The sequence below is a fragment of the Podarcis vaucheri genome (assembly GCF_965113315.1).
Source record: "Podarcis vaucheri genome assembly, chromosome: 8".
Classification (NCBI taxonomy): Eukaryota; Metazoa; Chordata; class Lepidosauria; order Squamata; family Lacertidae; genus Podarcis; species Podarcis vaucheri.
In genome coordinates this window covers 48045200-48063643 of record NC_138766.1, presented here as the reverse complement: position 1 = coordinate 48063643, position 18444 = coordinate 48045200, and the positions used below count along the sequence as shown (strand labels likewise).

At 39.3% G+C, this 18444-nt stretch overlaps 1 protein-coding gene across 2 annotated transcripts; it reads right to left on the bottom strand.

The window, feature by feature from the left end:
* Positions 1-359: 359 nt before the first annotated feature.
* Positions 360-18041, bottom strand: THOC1 (THO complex subunit 1). 2 transcript variants are annotated; one of them, XM_082233633.1, is made up of 21 exons: positions 17919-18040; positions 15700-15773; positions 15541-15601; positions 13974-14040; positions 13302-13420; positions 12521-12569; positions 11535-11630; positions 11114-11196; positions 10657-10730; positions 9679-9787; positions 9243-9374; positions 8838-8938; positions 8464-8530; positions 8193-8243; positions 7498-7568; positions 6754-6852; positions 5506-5571; positions 4495-4578; positions 4182-4329; positions 3463-3541; positions 360-2033 (listed from the first exon to the last, which is right to left on the bottom strand). In XM_082233633.1, the coding sequence occupies exons 1-21, from the start codon at positions 18021-18023 to the stop codon at positions 1738-1740; spliced, it is 2031 nt and encodes a 676-aa protein (XP_082089759.1). In that variant the 5' UTR covers positions 18024-18040; the 3' UTR covers positions 360-1737. The 2 variants fall into 2 exon arrangements, with proteins under 2 accessions (XP_082089759.1, XP_082089760.1); XM_082233634.1 differs by lacking the exon at positions 3463-3541 and having other exon boundaries at positions 1863-2033; positions 17919-18041.
* Between the last annotated feature and the right edge of the window lie 403 nt (positions 18042-18444).

The following is an 18444-nucleotide window of genomic DNA, read 5'->3' as shown; positions in this document are numbered from 1 at the left end:
GTATATTTTGTTGAATCTGCCACAGAAGGCCAGTTTTCCTGCTACAAAGTCTTCAGGTCTTCAGTAGTAATCAGTTAAATACCTAGTAATAGCAGTAAATTATAAGCAAGAAAAATGGTGTAGTGGAGTTTCTGGCAACAGAAACCAACGGTGCCCAGCAAACCTAGGTCTGACAACTTTCTAGGATTTGAAAGGATCTACAGGAAGCCACCAATTTCAGGCAGGCAGTACTGGTCTGTTTGTGTGTAGCTGGCTTCTTATTTGATCATGGTCAGGCCCAAATGTGATTAGCTACAGCAATGGCTCTGTATTGGTCGGGTATATAAGCATACCTAGGAAATGATGTGAAAGCAAATACATTCCTTATAAGAAAGCACACTTTATAATTTATCCACAGATAGGCACTATGATACTTAGAGTAATATGAACATATTAAGTGTGGTATTTCACAACTTCAGCAGGGCAAGAGCAAGCATTTTCTGGGAAAGTGCACCAACTTTACCCATAAGAACATTTCATGCTTAAATCCCGGGGTTTCTTCCATATAGCTCAGCTCATCTTTTCACATTGCATCACAAAAGGCAGGACAAAATGATCTGCTAAAGCACTAATTTGGAAAGCTTAAAGGGGAATCCTAATCAGCCTCTTCATATTGTGATCCTTTCTGGGCATATTTTAATTTTTGTTGCAGTGAGAAGGCCTAGTAGCTCTGAAGTCGGAATATCTACAGCTGGAAGAGAAACTAACAAAATGCCAGTTACCAGGAATTGACAAACCTTAATGAGGCAGACCCATAAACATATGTATTGCCCTTCACTGTACATCTATACTGTATCCTATATCCCACAGAGACTTTGTAGGACCTCGCACTCTAAAACAGCACTACAAAAGCCCAAGCCAAAACTGAACATCTAGTTATAACACTGGAGAGACTTCAACTACAATGAAGTACCTTAGACACTTGCTGTACATAAAATAGGTCTTCAAATGGTCATAATTTCATGCATAAAACACTACAAGCATAGAATGATCATTAAGATTATTAAAAAGGTATTTCCATGCCCTTTCTGTTAATAAGTAACCAGAGTAATTCAGCATGCTGCTCTCCTACTTACACTTATCAAGCTCTGCCAACAAAGCTCTCAAGAGGTAGTGAGAATTTTAGTCTACACATCTGAAGGGCACCAGGTTTGCAAAGAATGATCTAGAGGCAGCTTTCTCTTGTGCATCATTTCCATACAGAACTAGGGGCCAGGGCAAGGTGAGAGACCAGGAAGATACCATTCTATCAGTATTATATTGGGACCACTTTCTAACAGCAGTACAGTTCTGTTCAGTGGTTTCCCATTTGCTATAATACTAACACAAGTTTACTGAACAGGCATCTAATTTTCACTAAAGGACTTTACAACATTTTTAGCCACATGTACATTGGGGGAGGAATCCCTAACCAAGAGCAATAGTTCTCCAATCTTTATAGAATTTGAGCACTTAAGGCATCTCAAATTATGTAAGGACTATTTGTGTACTATGTCCCTCCACCACCCATATTCCATGGAAAAAGTCAGTAACCTTCCTATCCGCTTTTGAACAGCTCTAACAATTCATTTATTCCTGGAATTTCTAGACAGAAGGTTACTTTAAAATGTTTTATTGCTTACCAAATTAAACTGATCTATCAAATGTTGGGTTGTTACTTAGCAACAACAGCTTCTTTTTCCTTGTTTAACACCTATTTTAGCTATTGTTTTCGCTATCGTTTGTTAGGCTTTCTGCAAGGTCATTTAATCCAGCTTTGTTCAACGCAGTAATCAGATTTTCCATTGTAGCGTGGATCCCTTCTTGGTCTTGCCAAGTAACAAGCAGCTGCTTAGCTCTCATCTTCACATCTTCACTATCTGATTCAATTTGCCTTATATCAGAGTCTTTCATTTCCAAATATGGGGCCAGAACATTCCAGTATTCCCCAAGCTTGTTAGCAAGCAACTCTATTTGTTCTCCTGTTACAAGTTTATCCCGTTGAGCATCTGGACCTAAAATCAAACATAAAAAAGAGTATTTAGAGAATAGCATTGTATAATGCAGCACTCAACAAACCTGTTTCTGAAAACTAACAACTTGTTAGCATTGTCCACTTTCAGTAAAGAGTTATCCTTTTACATTCATGCTTCCAAGTTTTATTTAAATTCTACTATCTTAAAATCATATTACAGAAGGTGCATTTGTGACTATAGACAGATCATTTGTTAGGCTACTTTTATACTCCCTGAAAGTGCAAACCTCAACCATTACTTTTAAGTCAATCTGTGATTTTAGACAGTTGTCTTCATTTACTAAACATTGAAATTGCCCAGCTGATTTGCCTTTGTTTTGCAAGTTCGAAAGGAATCCCTAACTGCTCCAAAAGAAAGCTGCCTGTTCCCCAGTGTTAATGACTATTGTTATTGGTCACGTTCATTTACAATATATTTCAGAAACAGCCCTCAATTAAATGAAAACTGGATGGCCAAGGAGAGGGGAAAGGTTCACATGTAGCTGGTAAGAGACATTGTCAGGAAGGGGGTATTTGAACTTTTAAAAACAAGTAGGAGTGAGATACAGCAAAGGGAAAGGCAGATTTCTGCTGAAATAAAGGGGATGGGAAGTAAAATTAGTAAACAAAAGGAGAACAAAAGCTACCAAAATGAGAGAATGCAATAGAGCAGGTAAGTACATAAGCAGGATTCCACTGAGGGAACTAAAGCAAGGTAAACTTTTCAGTACTATTGTGGAGGGTGGGGAGGCACTGGTGAATAAGCATAGAAGACTTGCATGAAATTATAGAACGAATCAGAGAGCAAACTGGATATGAAGTGATCACATGAGGAAGGAAGACATCACGCAAATAAATTTAATAAGAGAAACAAAAAATAAGCAGACCAAAAGGTATGGAAAGGAACGACCAAGGATATTCCAAGCTTAGGGACAGACACTGATTCACAAATTGTGAGGCAGGAGATGGAACTGGAAGGATGGTCTTTAGCTTTAGAAGAAGAGGACAAATTCTCAAACTGACTTGCTTCAGGTGGAAATATATACCAATAGTTTTCATAGAACATAGCCGATGAGCGAGTGCAACTGTTGACAAGGTGATGCTGTTTTGGAAGAACAGAATTTGCACAAAGGAGCTATGATACATGCAGGAAAAAAACTCTAGGAGAGGCAGTACTCTCAAGGTCTACTCATTTAACAAGCACAGACTATCCATCAAGGCGGCCAGGGTCCACTAAAGTATGAAGGATTAGGAGGCCCTGGTTTTGGGCCTTTGTGTGGCTCCTCTTTCTGAACATGGGACTTAAGCATTATTACTGCAACTCAGAAGCAGCAGACAGGATGAACTTGGGGAGAACGTGGGTCTGCTCACATACTCCTTTTACAACATGTGTTGAAGAAAATGGGAAAACCCCAAGAACACAGTCTTACTTTCATTGTTTTCCTTTAACAAAGCATCATTATCTTCTTCATCTTCATCCTCGCCTGTTTTAATTTCTTCAGATGGAGGCTATAATGAGAGAACTGAATATCACCAAATGGATTTGTACGTAAAAAGAATTTGCTACATGGTGATTCCTGACCTACATGTAGCAGAACAGAGTTTAGAAAGAGACATTTGGAATTTATAAAGAAACCATACCTTGTTTTTATACAGATGTCTATTCTAAAACTACTACTAATCTTAATATTCTTTTAAGATACTGTAAATCAATGTTTCTATGAATTCCCATGCAAAACTGCTAAGAAGACAGAAATTACATCCCATTGCAATGAAAATGTATACTTAGTAACTGGTTCCAAAACAGAATCACTCGCTCAAATTGACTTCCCAGAACTAACTAAAAGCTTCATATTCAAGACAAATTTCTGTTCTCATTTTTTCCTGCATATTAAAAGGCCAAGAGAATGTCCAGCCCACAAGGCTGAATTCTTCCAAGGAAGATCATGAGCCAAAATAAAAGTAGATGTATGAAGCAAAAAGGATCCTTTAAACCCAAAATTCATGTCTCCCTCCTGATGAGAGTTCTTTTCAAATATACTAAATGTTACAAAGACAAAATACACAAACACTATATCGTCTGCTTGCAGTTTAAGGGCAGAGAGTTATAGGCATTTAAAGAGATAATCAAAGGTATTTTACTACTTACAGGTAGTTCTTTAGCTAATTTGATGACCATGTTCTCGAGGTATTCTGGTAAACTCTTGAATTGCTGATTGGTTGGCTGGAAGAAGTGGGGGCTTCTACGTGCCAATAGCCGTAGTGCTCTCCAGCCGTAGTTAGAATTATTCACAACCCTGCCATCAAAGTCAGAATTAGTCTGCCATTTGGCATCTAGGAAAAAGGAGCTTGTTTTCTCAGCTTTGTTGTGCAAGCCAAACTATGTTTGAAGCAGATGAACAAATCAGTGCAACATGGATGAGAAATGTAAACGGCAATGAAAAATGATCTGCAGTACATACTTAAACTCTTTATCAACCATGTTTTCGGGATCTGCCTGTTCAATAGCCTCTTCAAAGAACTCTTCCAATGTTGGCATATATTCTCTAGAAAATAAAAGTCTGATTTAGTGTTTAACTTTCTAGACTGCCTTCATGTTTCCACATCTTATTTGCAATTCTTTCAATATAAGAGTGGCCAACAATGAAATGAGAAAAAAATACTATTTTTTCTACTGTCATGTGCATTTTTGATGTAGGTTCTATTGTGGTTGAACAGCTCAGTGAATTGAAGAATTTTACTGTGATATAGCATATCAGAATCTGTGTAACATGCAAAAAGTACTCCATCCATATCAAAGCATCAAGAAATACTACTAATTGGATTAAATCCATGTTTGCAATATAGGAACAAACATTATAGGTGAAATATCTAGCAGATGTTCTTTGTGATACCTCATGCCCTAATACCGGTAAGAAACTTACTGCAAGACTCTTGATTATCTGCTCTCCCTCTCTACATTAATTCATTCAAATCTTCATGGGTCTTCTGGCTTTGAGCTTTTTAACACTGTTTTGAGGTTTTGTTTGTTTTACAATTAAGTGGTATATAATTTCTATGAAATAAAATATGAAACAGCTTTCTCCAAGAAGCAGCTCCCATATGGGCAAGCCACCTTGAAAAATTGAAAGGCACAGTAAATAAAGTCAATGACATGACTAGGACTTGACAAAAATCATTTGTTTAAAGAAGCAATGCTCCTTTTGTAATATATATACATTAACAGTCCCAGGTTATAATCTGAAGGTACATAAGGCCACCATCTAACTGCAGCTAAGCAGGTCTGGTCAGTGCCTGGATGGATGACATAGAAACTACCTTGGATTCCATGTAATGTAATGTAATAAAATAAAGTGAGCAAAAAGGCATTATTATAAAAACTGTCATATTATTTTAGGATGTACCACTGGCCACAAGAGTTCCAACTTGTTTTATTTTGGACCACCCTACCATATTCTTTTCGTATGACTTACCGGGTCTCAGATTTACAAGCTTCCATGTTATCGGGGCATAAATTCCAGAGTCGAGTCAATTCTTCACTAAAATGAGAATGAAAAAGCAGATTACTGCATTGTTATGAAGTGTGTTTTGATGAGCCAGATATTTTGCAAAGGGGCTTCTTCAAAGTGAAAAAAAATTTGCATTAATTGTCTAAAACACACATACACACACATTACTGTACCAAACTTCTCATGTGAGAGATCAGATCTAACACCTTTAAATTCCTATGTAGGAAACTTCAATACACAATACACACTGTTCTGCTGTTTCTGAAATGAACACAGGCTCAGCAAGAAAGAGGCCCAAGTCTTAAGAAAAATTAAAATAGAGATAAAATGAACAGGAGATACTGTCAACAATTATGTATGGGCCTTGCAGCTGGGCCGTTCTGTCAGTAGTCTTCGTCTGCTATAAAAGCTGTGGCCCTTTGGCCCTCCAGATATTGCTGAACTACATCTCCCAGCAAGCACAGCCAATGGCTGAGGACGATGAGATTTGCAGTTCAGCAACATCTGGAAGGCCAAAGGTTTCCTACACCAGCACTATACGGTGACACTAGAGCAGCCATAGAAAAACTGGGCCCTCCAGATGTTTTTGGGACTACAGCCCCCATCATCCATAGCTAACAGGACCAGTGGTCAGGGATGATGGGAGTTGTAGTCCCAAAAATAGCTGGACGGCCAAGTTTGCCTATGCCTGCACTAGAGAGTCTTTATTGCGGGCCACAGCTGTGGAATGCCCTTCCCCTGGAAATACAGATGGCAGAGATTTTGATGGGGTTCCACTAGCATGTAAAAATGTGTGGTGCAACGGGTCAATGGCTGTTAACCAGAAGGTTCGTAGTTTGAGCCCGCCCAGGCGCAGCTGTAGTCAGGATTCCTGCACTGCAGGGGTTAGATTCGACCCAACTCTACAATTCCATGATTCTATGATTTCATTTCCACAAGCATTCAAATTAAATGAGTAAAACTGCCCCCCCCCGTATTCTCATACTGCTGCACTCATTAACAGTTGAATTACTTGGTTTGTTTAATCATTGTGTTTTCTGTTTTGCTGGGATCTTTTTAATGTGATGAACGGCAGCCTAAAAATGTCAAAAATAAATTTATTTATTGACATTCATAATTTAACCAAACCTCAAAATAACCGTTTTCATAGCATTAAGTTATCTATAAAAGATTACAGATATATAGGTGATGAACTATAAAGGTTTAACATACTTCCCCATCAGAATTTTTCTGTTAGGTCCTTTCCCCAGGAAATCTTCAGGAACGGGTCTCTTTCGCACAAAGAGTCTTATTGGCTTGGGATCACTTGGTCTACAGAACAGATATGCCAAGGTTAGCAAGCAGAATGGTGCAAACATGTACAGCTATTACCTGTTCTACCTTGGGCAAATAATTGTGTTTCTTTTTTATGCTAAAATGCCACCCCAACCTCCTTAGACATTTCCCTTAGCTGTACCTGAAAATCTCAAAGTAGAGGTCTGTAAAATGACAAGAACCTACCAAGGTTATGTATCATGGGTAGGCAAACTAAGGCCCGGGGGCCGGATCCGGTCCAATCGCCTTCTAAATCTGGCCTGCAGACGGTCCATGAATCAGCATGTTTTTACGTGAGTAGAATGTGCCCTTTTATTTAAAATGCATCTCTGGGTTATTTGTGGGGCATAGAAATCCATTCATTATTTTTTAAAAAAATATAGTCCGACCCCCCACAAGGTCTAAGGGTCAGTGGACCGGTCCCCTGCTGAAAATGTTTGCTGACTCCTGTTATGTATCCAGGGGGGGGGGGGAAGCTCCCTGATATGAATTTGTTTCTAAATAGTTTAATATAATACAGCACAACCTGTTTATTAGCTTGAAAATGTTATATATAAACACAGGTATAACAAGAAGATGAAGCCTTGAACCTGAATGTTGATCCGATATAATACAATCTCTAAACAACGTTTTTGAACTTACCTTTCCTTCACAAAACTCGGGCAACCTTCGTTTTTCCATGCATTCCAGTTCTCTTCAGTGTTTAATATGTGCTATAAAAGCAAAAACATATGAATGTGTCAGTGTGAGTTACTGTCACCTTCAGTATTAGCATTTTTCATTTAAAGAAATCTGCACTATGAATGTATCAGGTGTCCAGGGTAGAGGTCAGAGGAGAAATACAATCTCCGTGTTTACTTCTGACAGTGGGAAAAGGTAATCTTTAATATGGGTTGGATTCAGAATCCTGTTCTATTCACAGGACACTCTTGCTAGAGGAAGAGTGTGGGAAGAAAAAAAATTGCCAATTCCCCCTTCAGGCTCCTTAGTTCAGCAAAAATCTGCTCTAGTTGAGGGACCTGCTGGAAGAGTGTTGCTGGTGGCACAGGGACTGCCAGCCTTCACTTGATCACACTGCATTTCATAAATGGAAAGACCCTTCCATTTGTAGAAGGGCATGTCTGTACCCAACCCCACACATATTTGTGCAACTTTGTCATGGTTCCATCGAGAATATCTTGTAGTTAGAGGGGAAAGTGCTAGCAGACATTATCAGTAAGCAAGCATCAGGTATAGCACTTGAAACTGTCATTTCACTGTTTTGATGCAAACCCCATTTAAGTGGATGGTACTCATCTAAAATTTTATTCAGTTCTATTTATGAAGAGGTCACTCACCTCTACCATTTTTGAGAATCTCTCTCCATCGGGAGGATTTTCTGAAAGAAGCTGTTACCAGATGTCAAAGAGTTAGCCAAAGGTTGCAGCATCCAAAGTTAGGACTGCAGCTTCAGAAATATCATAAATACAAAGTAATATATTTTGGTTTCTAATTATCCAAAATGTACTTCACAATCTAAATAGCTTAACCAAACTTGATTTTTCAAATGTAACAAAACAAAACCAAAACCAACTTGTACATATATTGCCCGCAGTCTATATCACTGACCTGGTAAACTAATTTTGTAGTATCTTCAATCCACAGAGACTGCTCATCTGTCAAAATGTAGTTTGAACTAGAAAGCAAGCCATCACGTATGTCAAGAAGACTGAAGTTCCGCATATTTAAGTTAATAATTTGAGTATTAATGATTCCCACCCCCATGGTCCCTGAAGAGCTGTTCTGGAAGGTTCATGGACCCACCAGAAATGGGTGTGAGGCTGCAAGGGAAAGGAAGTATTGGTGAAAATGCCCACCTCCTAGCTCACAGTTCCCTCTTCCATTCTGGGGAACAATAAAAAAAGTTTCTCCAGGGATTTTATACGGGTAAAAATAAAGCATTTAAAAAACGAATTAGTTCAAATTTAATACTACTAGCCTACCTTTTAAATTTCACCTGTCCCTTTAGATACTGAAATAATATTAAATACTGCAATAGGATGTGTCGGCGGAAGTTGCTGTCACTCAGCTGTAAATCCATTAACTGAAAGAAAAGACGCACAGATGGATAGAAAACTTCCTGCCATGTATTTTACAACGTAGAACAGAAATACAGAGCAGGAAAAGTTAACCATGGACCCAACAATGCCGGATGGGTTGTATCCTGTATCACTTCTACTCAAACCAGGCCCACTGAAATTAATGATAATTTCAACAGGCCTACTATGAACAGATCTTAGTCGAAGACCACCCAATATTCCAACTAATTATTTCCCATTGGTAAGATAACTAAGCTTTTATGGGCAAAGGAGTGTTTTCATGTAAATTAAGAACACCAAAGACAATACCTTCTCACTTGTGAGGAATTTAGCAAAGTAAACATGCTCCCCGCCAGCTTTCAGCTCTTCCAATTTCTTTCTCGACGCTTGGGTGTCATCCAACTTGTAGCTCTTAAAGACAGCCAATACTTCTTCAGAGTACTTGTTAAAATTGAAAAAAATAAAATGCAATATTTTAGGACAATCACATCCACAAATCAGACCTGAAATTTGATATGCAAAATGCTGATCTACTGATGCTCCTTTGCAGAGTCCAACTGTAACGTTTATCTACTCTGTCAAACACTATTACACAGCCTGGCATCAGTTCATTTATCAAGGACCTACACGTCCTCCAACAATATATGCCACCATCTGTCAATACCATTGTTTACACAGGTGAAACAGGGCAGTTACACAGCAAAAAGACTGCGCACAAAACAGAAATAGAGTCACAAAGAATTACCTTCAGAAACGTTTTCCACGAAACCTTTTCGTAACATTGCACTGGATTCCGAAAGTAATCCTGAAGTGACCAGAACTTTCTATACAGGTTGTAATCTATTGGAATGGAACTAACAAAATATTTAACATATAAACTCTCACACACTTCTGCTTATTCCTGAAGATACATTCATTTATCATTTAAATTTATACCCCACATGAGGTGCCCAATTAAAATGAACACACGAATGAAGGCAGGAAACTTGCCCAAGTTCTTGCCCAATTTCCCTCTTCAACTCAATAGAATTAATGTGAAAGCCGTTAATGTAAATGGTAAATGCCTCTTTGTCAAGCATCCCCTTTTAGAAAATGCTTTTTATAACTAAATAAAGCCCATCTAGTGGCTGTGGAATGTCTCTAGTGAACGATGACATTTTTAATTAAGAAGCTACAATGTTATGAATTCTCTATTTTAAAAAAATCTTGCACACCTGAAGGAAAGCATTATTTGCCTCTGCTATGCTTACTAGTTCTATCCACACTTCTCATTTGGTTCCTTAGACATGCCAGAAAAGACTTGATAATCCACCAATACAGTTCCAATTTTCAATTGTCACAAAACAGTGGCAGAGGACACTCTTGCAACCATTTAAATCAAAGCTAGATATATTATATTAATGAATACCAAGCTAATCAAATTAACTGCATTATGTATTCACTAGCCACCCAGAATTATTTCCCACTCCAATACAAGTTAGTTGGATGAAACTGTTTATAAACATTATCCTGAATATATCATCATGGATAAGAGGACATGAAATCTGTGACCCTCCAGATGTTTCCGGACTACAACTGGGACTTATGGGAGCTATAGTTCCTCAATAACTGGAAGACCAGGGGCTCCCCACCCCTGCTCTAGCCACAGAAGATATTTCATGCATCTCTCCCCCCCCCCCCATTTTAGAACAAACAAATGGCTTAAATTGGTCTAAGAGCTTACCAACTTGTAGGAGCTTCATCATCTCCCATCTCACCTTCCTCTACATCCATCCCTTCATCTCTCTCCTCAACATGCTGAAGAGAAAGAGGGCATTTAGAATTAATAATGCTGAAAAAGGCTTTGCACCAGAAAATTAGGAGATGCCGATTAAAGATTAAAATATTCTTTATCACTGGAAATCTAAGTAATTGGTAAACTACACAAAGAACTCAGATAGGATACAGCAAGTTCCTCCACTTTATGCCATCTCTCCTTAAGACTCCAGTTTAGAAAAGCACTAAAATTATCTTCACATGTATATTAGTAAGCAACTGAAGAATTTTTTTAATTGTTTGCCCCCTTTTGAGAGATGCATGTGTTCAGTACATAGAAAGCAGAGTGCTATTTTATGCCTTGTTCTACAGGTTTCCCACAGAATGGATAATATAATATAATAGAAAACAAAAAGATGACCCACCTTCTGTCCAAGTGTGCTATCTTGCTCACTGGTATTATAAACTGTGATATTTTCCAAATTAAATTGACTTTGCAAATTAAGCCCTGTAGTAAAAAGGATGCACATTAAAAACCAAGAACAGAGGAAATAATTATACCCAAAACCCAATAAGACATTTGTAACTCGCATATGTCAATTTACAGAATATAAGATATAATGTTTCTCATCAACAGTATAAAAAAAATCATTATACTTTAGCTACAATTAAACAAGACAGGAAATGTCTACCATTACCACCTTCAGAGAGTTCCTTGGCTAAGGCAGGCTACATAACTAAACAGATTACAAGCATAAGAAAATTAGAAAAGAACTTAAGATATGCAGCAGACTTCCATTTTTCCATTTGAGTATGTTTATGCCATTATACACTAACAAATCTCACCTGATTTTTCTGAAAGTGGGAATAATCTAGCCAGGAATAGCTGGATTCTTCCACAGAATACTGTATTTTGGGATTTAGACAATCGTCTCAGGAGGTCTAAACAAAGAGATAAATAAGGAGAATATGTTTATCTTATCATGGCTCCAGAATTTTTATAATTTGTCCTGGGCAGACTGTGGTATGTTAAGGAGCTGATAAATGTCCTACAGGCAACCAACTTCTTCACCTCCCTCGCTTGGCTAACTAAGACCAGCAGCGGAGTGTGGCTTCCCAGCCAGGGCAGGACCACCCAGGCGTGCCCAGGGGCAGGGCTTGGGAGGGCAATGTGAGGAGGACACAGCAGGGGAGAGGTCCCACCATGCCACTGGCTAAGACTGCAGTCCTAACCTCAGTGAGAAGCAGGCCCAAACAAAATCACTAGGAACTACTTCTGAGCAATCATGCAGTAATTCTCTGAACTTCGAATATATACACAATACTAATGCTCTGTTCCAAAGAGTTCAAACTAAAGCACATGTTTGGCTGCAACATGAAATAGCTTTTTATCTTTAATTGTGTAGTAATTAATAAATAATAATAATAATAATAATAATAATAATAATAATAATAATACCCCACCCATCTGGCCAGGATTTCCCCAGCCACTCTGGGCAGCTTACAGCATATCTAAAAAATTATAGCACATCAGACATTAAAAATTTCCTGATACAGGGCTGCCTTCAGATGTCTTCTAAAAGTCAGATAGTTGTTTATTTCCTTGACATCTGATGGGAGGGAGTTCCACAGGGCGGGTGCCACTACCGGGAAGGCCCTCTGCCTGGTTCCCTGTAACCTTGCAGTCAGGGATCTGCCAGCAGGCCCTCAGAACTGGACCTCAGTGTCTGGACTTTTCAGATGTAAGCTGGCTTGGAGATGAGTGAAGTTTTGATGAACTGCACTGAAAGTTGTGCAAACTGAGGATGAAGTGGAGAAACAAGACTACTCACCATTGCACATTCTCAGCAAGTAATTCTTTCCTGCTGAATAAAACGTGATCTAAAAATAAAGTACCAAAAGGATGCAATCAGTTAACATTTTAAGTAAGAAGGTTGGAGGTTACACTGATACTGTAAATAAATTCACTTAACTGTAGAAGAACAGTCACTTTATATCAGGCCTAGCCCAGAGAATGCTTGTGGACAACTTGCCCACAGCAAGATTATGGGTGACAATCAATTATGTACATCCACTTGTGCAACAAAAAATCCACTTGGGTCACAGGACATCCTGTTTCTCTTAAACACATCTCCAGCTCTTTGTGTGCCCCCAGAGTCTGCTACAGAGAGTTCCTCAACACTCCAGACCAGATTTTGGTGGTATATGGGGGCCGCAGAGGAGAGATGAAAGGAGAGGCCCTGTGAATTCCCATTATATATTAATTAATATATTTCCAAGCAGTCAGTCAGAAATGTTCTTAAAGAAAAAACACAATGTAGCAAAACACAATTAATTTAAAGTGTTTCAATCCAAAATTACACCAAACATACAACTTCAGAACAGCAGACTTTAAACAGCACCTCACAGGTCAAATCCCACACGGGGCACAAAAAGTAGTGCCCAGCGCCACCTTCTAGGATCATCCTTCCAGAAAGGGTTACTGCTTCTTTCTTTTCTTTCTCGCAACTAATGGCTTAACAAAGCTATATATCACAGCTATATACTGGAAAGCAATACAGAAACCCAAAAGTCTTCTAATAAACAAATCTATCCTGGAACAATAATACTTACAGATTTCCATGTAGTTACATTCTTTTCCACAAAGGTGAAAATTTTATCACATTGATCCAAAGGAAGGCAATCCAAAACATCTCCCAGGAGGACAAAAGGGGTTGATGCAGTGCAGATACCTTCATGGGTCAGAATACATGTATAGATTAGCTTCAGGAATTTTTAAGAGACTTGCAATTTGTTTATGTTGAAAGACTTTTCAACTCAGTGTACAATCTAATCAAAATATGTTTTACTCGATTTACAGGTGCAATTCTTTAAATCTAGACTTACAGCCCAATTCTCTCTCTCTCTCTCTCTCTCTCTATATATATATATATATATATATTTACCCCAAAGTAAGTCCCACTGTCTTCAGTAATGCTTACTTCCTAGCATATTTAGCACTGCAGCCTTAGAAAACAGTAGACTTTTAAAAGCAATTTCAGTTCAGTTGTTGTCAAATAGGAATGAAAAGCTAGTAGTAATTACTAATAGAAAAACTTGGTATCAAGCCACTCAGTGTCCCCTCCTCACAGAAAAAAACCCCAGTTGGCTGCACGGTGCCAGAACGTTACAAAATATTATTTAAGGAGTATTTAAAGCAGGGTTTTAAATTATTTTATTCTGTTTTCTTTATTGTAAGCCACCTGTAAATTTTATAAACAAGCAGAAAAACTGTTCCACACTCACCTTCTGTGACCCCACTAATAACAAGTGATATGATAGCGAGGACATTTTCACAGGAAGCTTGGTTTATCTGAACAAATATAGTACAAGGTAATTATTAAGTGTACACAATTGAAACATTACTTTACAGGTGAAAATCCACTAAAAACCAACAGCCACACCAGCACATTGTCAAGAAACAACATTAAACTGCTACAACGGCTTAGAGCATTCTTTCCAAATGTGTTACCCTCTAGATGCTTTGGAGCACAACTGCCCTTAGTCCCAGCCAGCATGGCCAATGGTAAAGGATGATGCAAGCTGATGTTCAGAAGATCTGAAGGGTAACACATCTGGAAAGGCTGACTTAGACAAAAGCAAGTGAAGCAGGACTTAAAGCTAACTAGTAACAATGTAGGTTTCTCTAAGACATTTATAGTCTGCTTAATTATTTGCATTTCTAAGCGGCATACATAAAAACAATTTTAAAAATCATAAAACCAAACACTACTTTAAAATGCCTCCTTAGTCGTGTGCCTGATGTTCAGCAAGGAGAGAATTTCACAGGCTTGGTCCACTACACTGAATGTACAACTTCTAGTAGTTACAAGTGATGCATCTGACCCATGAGGAACCACCAACAGAGACTCCCCACCCCCCAAAATCTCAGTGACTGGGCCAGGATAGAGGGGATCAAGCATTCCTTAAGCTATCCTGGACCCATGTTGTAAAGGGCCTTGTAAATGAATTCAAGAACATTGAACCTTTCCTGGTAACATATGAGTAACCTGAGCAAGCTTTTAAGCACCACGGTTATGCACTGGCAGTAGTCTTTCCCTATCACTAGTATAGCTGCAGCACATTGCACCAGCTGAAGCTTCTAGACCAGACACAAGAGCAGCTGCACATAGGCTGCATTGCAATAATCAAGCCTTGTGGGCCCTGCAACATTGAAGAGGGCCCTCAGGAGTGACTGTATCAACAGCTGTCTTCATCTGCCCATGCCACAACAAGACGAGGACCTCAACAGGATCCCCAGCTCCATCCCATGCGAAATCCCCCAGAGCAGTCAGGAACCTATCTAGTTCCATTGTCTCTTGGTGAAGACCATCTGAATGGTTTCCTCACTCCCTCAGAGTGGGGCTGCTACCAGAACTCCAAACTTCACCAGGAAGTGTTCCAACCCTCACAATGAGGTTATGATCACCCCTCTCCCCACTAGGGACAAGGACCAAATCAAGAGAATGCCCTGCTCTGTGTGTTGGGTTGGTGACTATCTGGGACAGTCCTGTGGTTGCCATGGAAATCATGTGATCTTGAGCTAGCCCTGAAGCAACCTCAACATGGATGCTGCAGTTGTCCAGGACCACAGTCCAGGTTTCCTCCAACACAACACCAAGAAATTATAGTTTTTGTTCTTCAAAAAGATGAATCAAAGCATTGAAGGTTCAACTGATTTGGTGGCTTCCCTTGGTGGTCATATTTTTCCTGACGTATCAGAAGTAATAGGTATTACACATTTTTTACTTCGAAATGAACCATACACTTTCTACTGACAGTGATATGTAGAGTTACAACAAGTAGTACTCACAATTTCTTCTTCCAAGGCAACTCTGAAAGCTTGATCCAGGGTAAACTTCTTTTCATTTTCACTACCAGAGGAGAAAAGCGTTAAGACTATTTTGCCAAAGCCTTCCATATCAACATAATTAAATGCATGTTAGGAAATAAAAAGCAAACTAAAGGTTACCTTCCAGGTATCTGGCTGAAGGCACTCAATAAAGGTTTAATAGTTTTGTTCTTAAGTGCATCTCGAGTTGAGTTCTGAGAAGAAAAGGCAAGTGGGGAAGATTAGGTTTTTAAAGTAGTATTTCTATTCAATACTATGTGTAAATCTATATCAAAATTAATTTATAACCCACCTTTCTTGCATGATGGTATTTAAGATGGGTAACATATGGTTCCCAGGCACAAATCAGAACTGTTTCACTTTAGCAAAGTTTATGCATTGGAACCTTCTCACCACAACCATGGATAATAGGGATTTTAAAGTTCCATATTTACTTAGAATTTAATTGCTCTAGTACTTTAAATCCAAGACTTCACTCATATGAAAACATGCTATAACTCATAGCACAGCCTAAACCAAAACTAGACTTGTCTAACCAGACTGACTTTATATATTAGAATACAAGTTCAAATTATAATTGAATATCTTCAGTACAAGGAAAGGATTCATGACTTATGTACACTCAGACTATAAAATCTTCTTGGGTCATTCCAAATCAAGTGATCAAACTTTTAATGGGTTTTTTTTTTTACCTTGTGTCATTTTCTTAACATTTTGTACACTTGTTGAACGATCAAAACTAAGTTTAAATCTAAAATTTAAACTGTTTATCCTATCCCCTTTTTGAGACAATCAGAAATAATAAATGTAAGCATAAAATGTGCCTCAAGGTTTGTGTATTCTATACTTAAAGCTTTTAAACGCTGAAAAAATGCATGCCCTTAGCCATGCAGTTTTGAAAACAGATATGGAAATGTAACATGATGGGTAAAGGTAAAGGTAAAGGTAAAAGACCCCTGGACAGTTAAGTCCAGTCAAAGGTGACAATGGGATGCGGTGCTCCCATAAGCACAATCCAAACCATAGTTTCTCAGAATAAACTACATATTTAAGTATTATTTACTCTCAACTAAGTAGACTTAGGAGTGCATCCATTCACCTCTGCAAATAACAAACAAATGTGTTTTTGGTTGAATTAGGGCCAGTTCACATGATTAAACTGGAATGTTTGGAATACAGACTGAGTAAGTCCAAACAAAATCAGGCTACAATGAAATACTCATGTGGCTACATTTTACCAGTGTTTAACTCAATCTAAGCAAACCACCTGAAAGTGGGCTGAATTCCATTTTAGAATTAGAGGTGAGATAATGAATTACAGTGATTATACCGAATGTTAAACTTGTTAAACATATATTACATTCAGATGTTATACACGTTCCTCAATAGTTGTCTGTAGCACAAAACAGTGATTTGTATGAATGAACATCACCACAGGTCCAGCAAGCTACTTCTATTAGCACTCCTTTCTCCACACACCAATTAAAGGTGCAGAAGCCCTCTCCCCTTGGGCAGCTGGCCACCCTACTGGAAGCAAAATTTCAACATCTTCTCAAGGAGGACAATGTCGCCCTGTGATGGGTTATCAGCAAACAGCTGTTATTGCTTATATCCCACCATTCATTCCCACAATAAAGGTACAGGCACTGAAAATGAAGCTTAAAAACACAATTCCAAAGTGCAGAAGATACCAGCGTTGAAATGCGGTCAATACAAATGCGAGTGATGTCTCTCTTATTAATACTCAACGACCTCTTAGAACAAACAGGTCTGAAGCCTATGGCTTTGGGGGTGGGAAACGGTCAGGTAGAGAGGAAGCTCCATAATAATAATAATAAATCTTATTATAATAATAATCTTATTAATACTCAACGGCCTGTTAGAACAAACAGGACTGAAGCCTATGGCTTTGGAGGTGGGGGTGGGAAACGGTCAGGTAGAGAGGGAGGTCCGTAATAATAATAATAATAATAATAATAATAATAATAATAATAATAATAATAATAAATTTTATTTATACCCCGCCCTCCCCAGCCCACGGCGCCGCCACCGAGGGAAGCCACGTTCACCGAAAATGCTACATTTCTAAACACATTTATTGGGCAGGAAACGCCACGGAATAGGACGGCTGTGCGTGTGTCTTTTTTCGAGGGGGGGGGCATGCAGAAAGCAGCGTGGGCTTCTCTCCCCGCGCCCCCAGCCCAGTTCGTCCCCATCCATTCCGGATACAAGCGGGGATGAAAAGGGAGCTCAAGCGAAAAGGACAGGCGCTCGGGAAGCCCCAGCTCTCCGGAGTCGCCAGCGGCGGCATTCGCGCCCCAGCCCGCCTCCCTGCTCACCGTGAAACGCAGCCGCGCCTCAGGCAAGCTGAAGAGCGGCGGCGGCGACATAGCACCTCCTGGAAGACTCGGCGAACAACCGGCGGCCCGCTCTGGTGACGCCATCCCTTTGCGACTGCGGAAGTCCGAAGGCAGCCGCGAGCGCCCCCTCCTGCCCGGGAGGAGTCATTTTAGCGCCGAGACTCGGAAGAGGAGGAGGAGCTTCAGGGATTCTGAACCACGTTTCTGCTCTCTGCCCATTTAACTCTCGCATCGTCCCGCCTCGTTTTATTCTCAGTTTGTTTTGTGGTGATGGAAGTATGGCTCGCTGCCTCTCCACCTTAGTTTGATCTTTCCTATTCCTTCTAAGAAGCATTAGCTTTCTTATTTTCCTAAACCCAGAGTCCCAGCATGATTGTATCCAGGAGTGAAGTGTGCTCCTCCAACAGGGGTTCTATATTCAGTTCTGCTTCTGCTGAAGTTGGACCTTTTATTTAGCTTTTTAAGAAAACATGTTTTGATATGTGCAATATCACACACACGTGTG

Excerpts from the sequence above, each read along its gene's own strand:
- THOC1 (XM_082233633.1), bottom strand. The coding sequence starts at position 18,023 with ATGGCGTCACCAGAGCGGGCCGCCGGTTGTTCGCCGAGTCTTCCAGGA. Across the intron at positions 13,421-13,973 it reads TATTAGTGGGGTCACAGAAG|GTATCTGCACTGCATCAACC; the intron begins GTGAGTGTGGAA and ends TGACCCATGAAG. Across the intron at positions 11,197-11,534 it reads CCCACTTTCAGAAAAATCAG|GGCTTAATTTGCAAAGTCAA; the intron begins GTGAGATTTGTT and ends TTTTTACTACAG.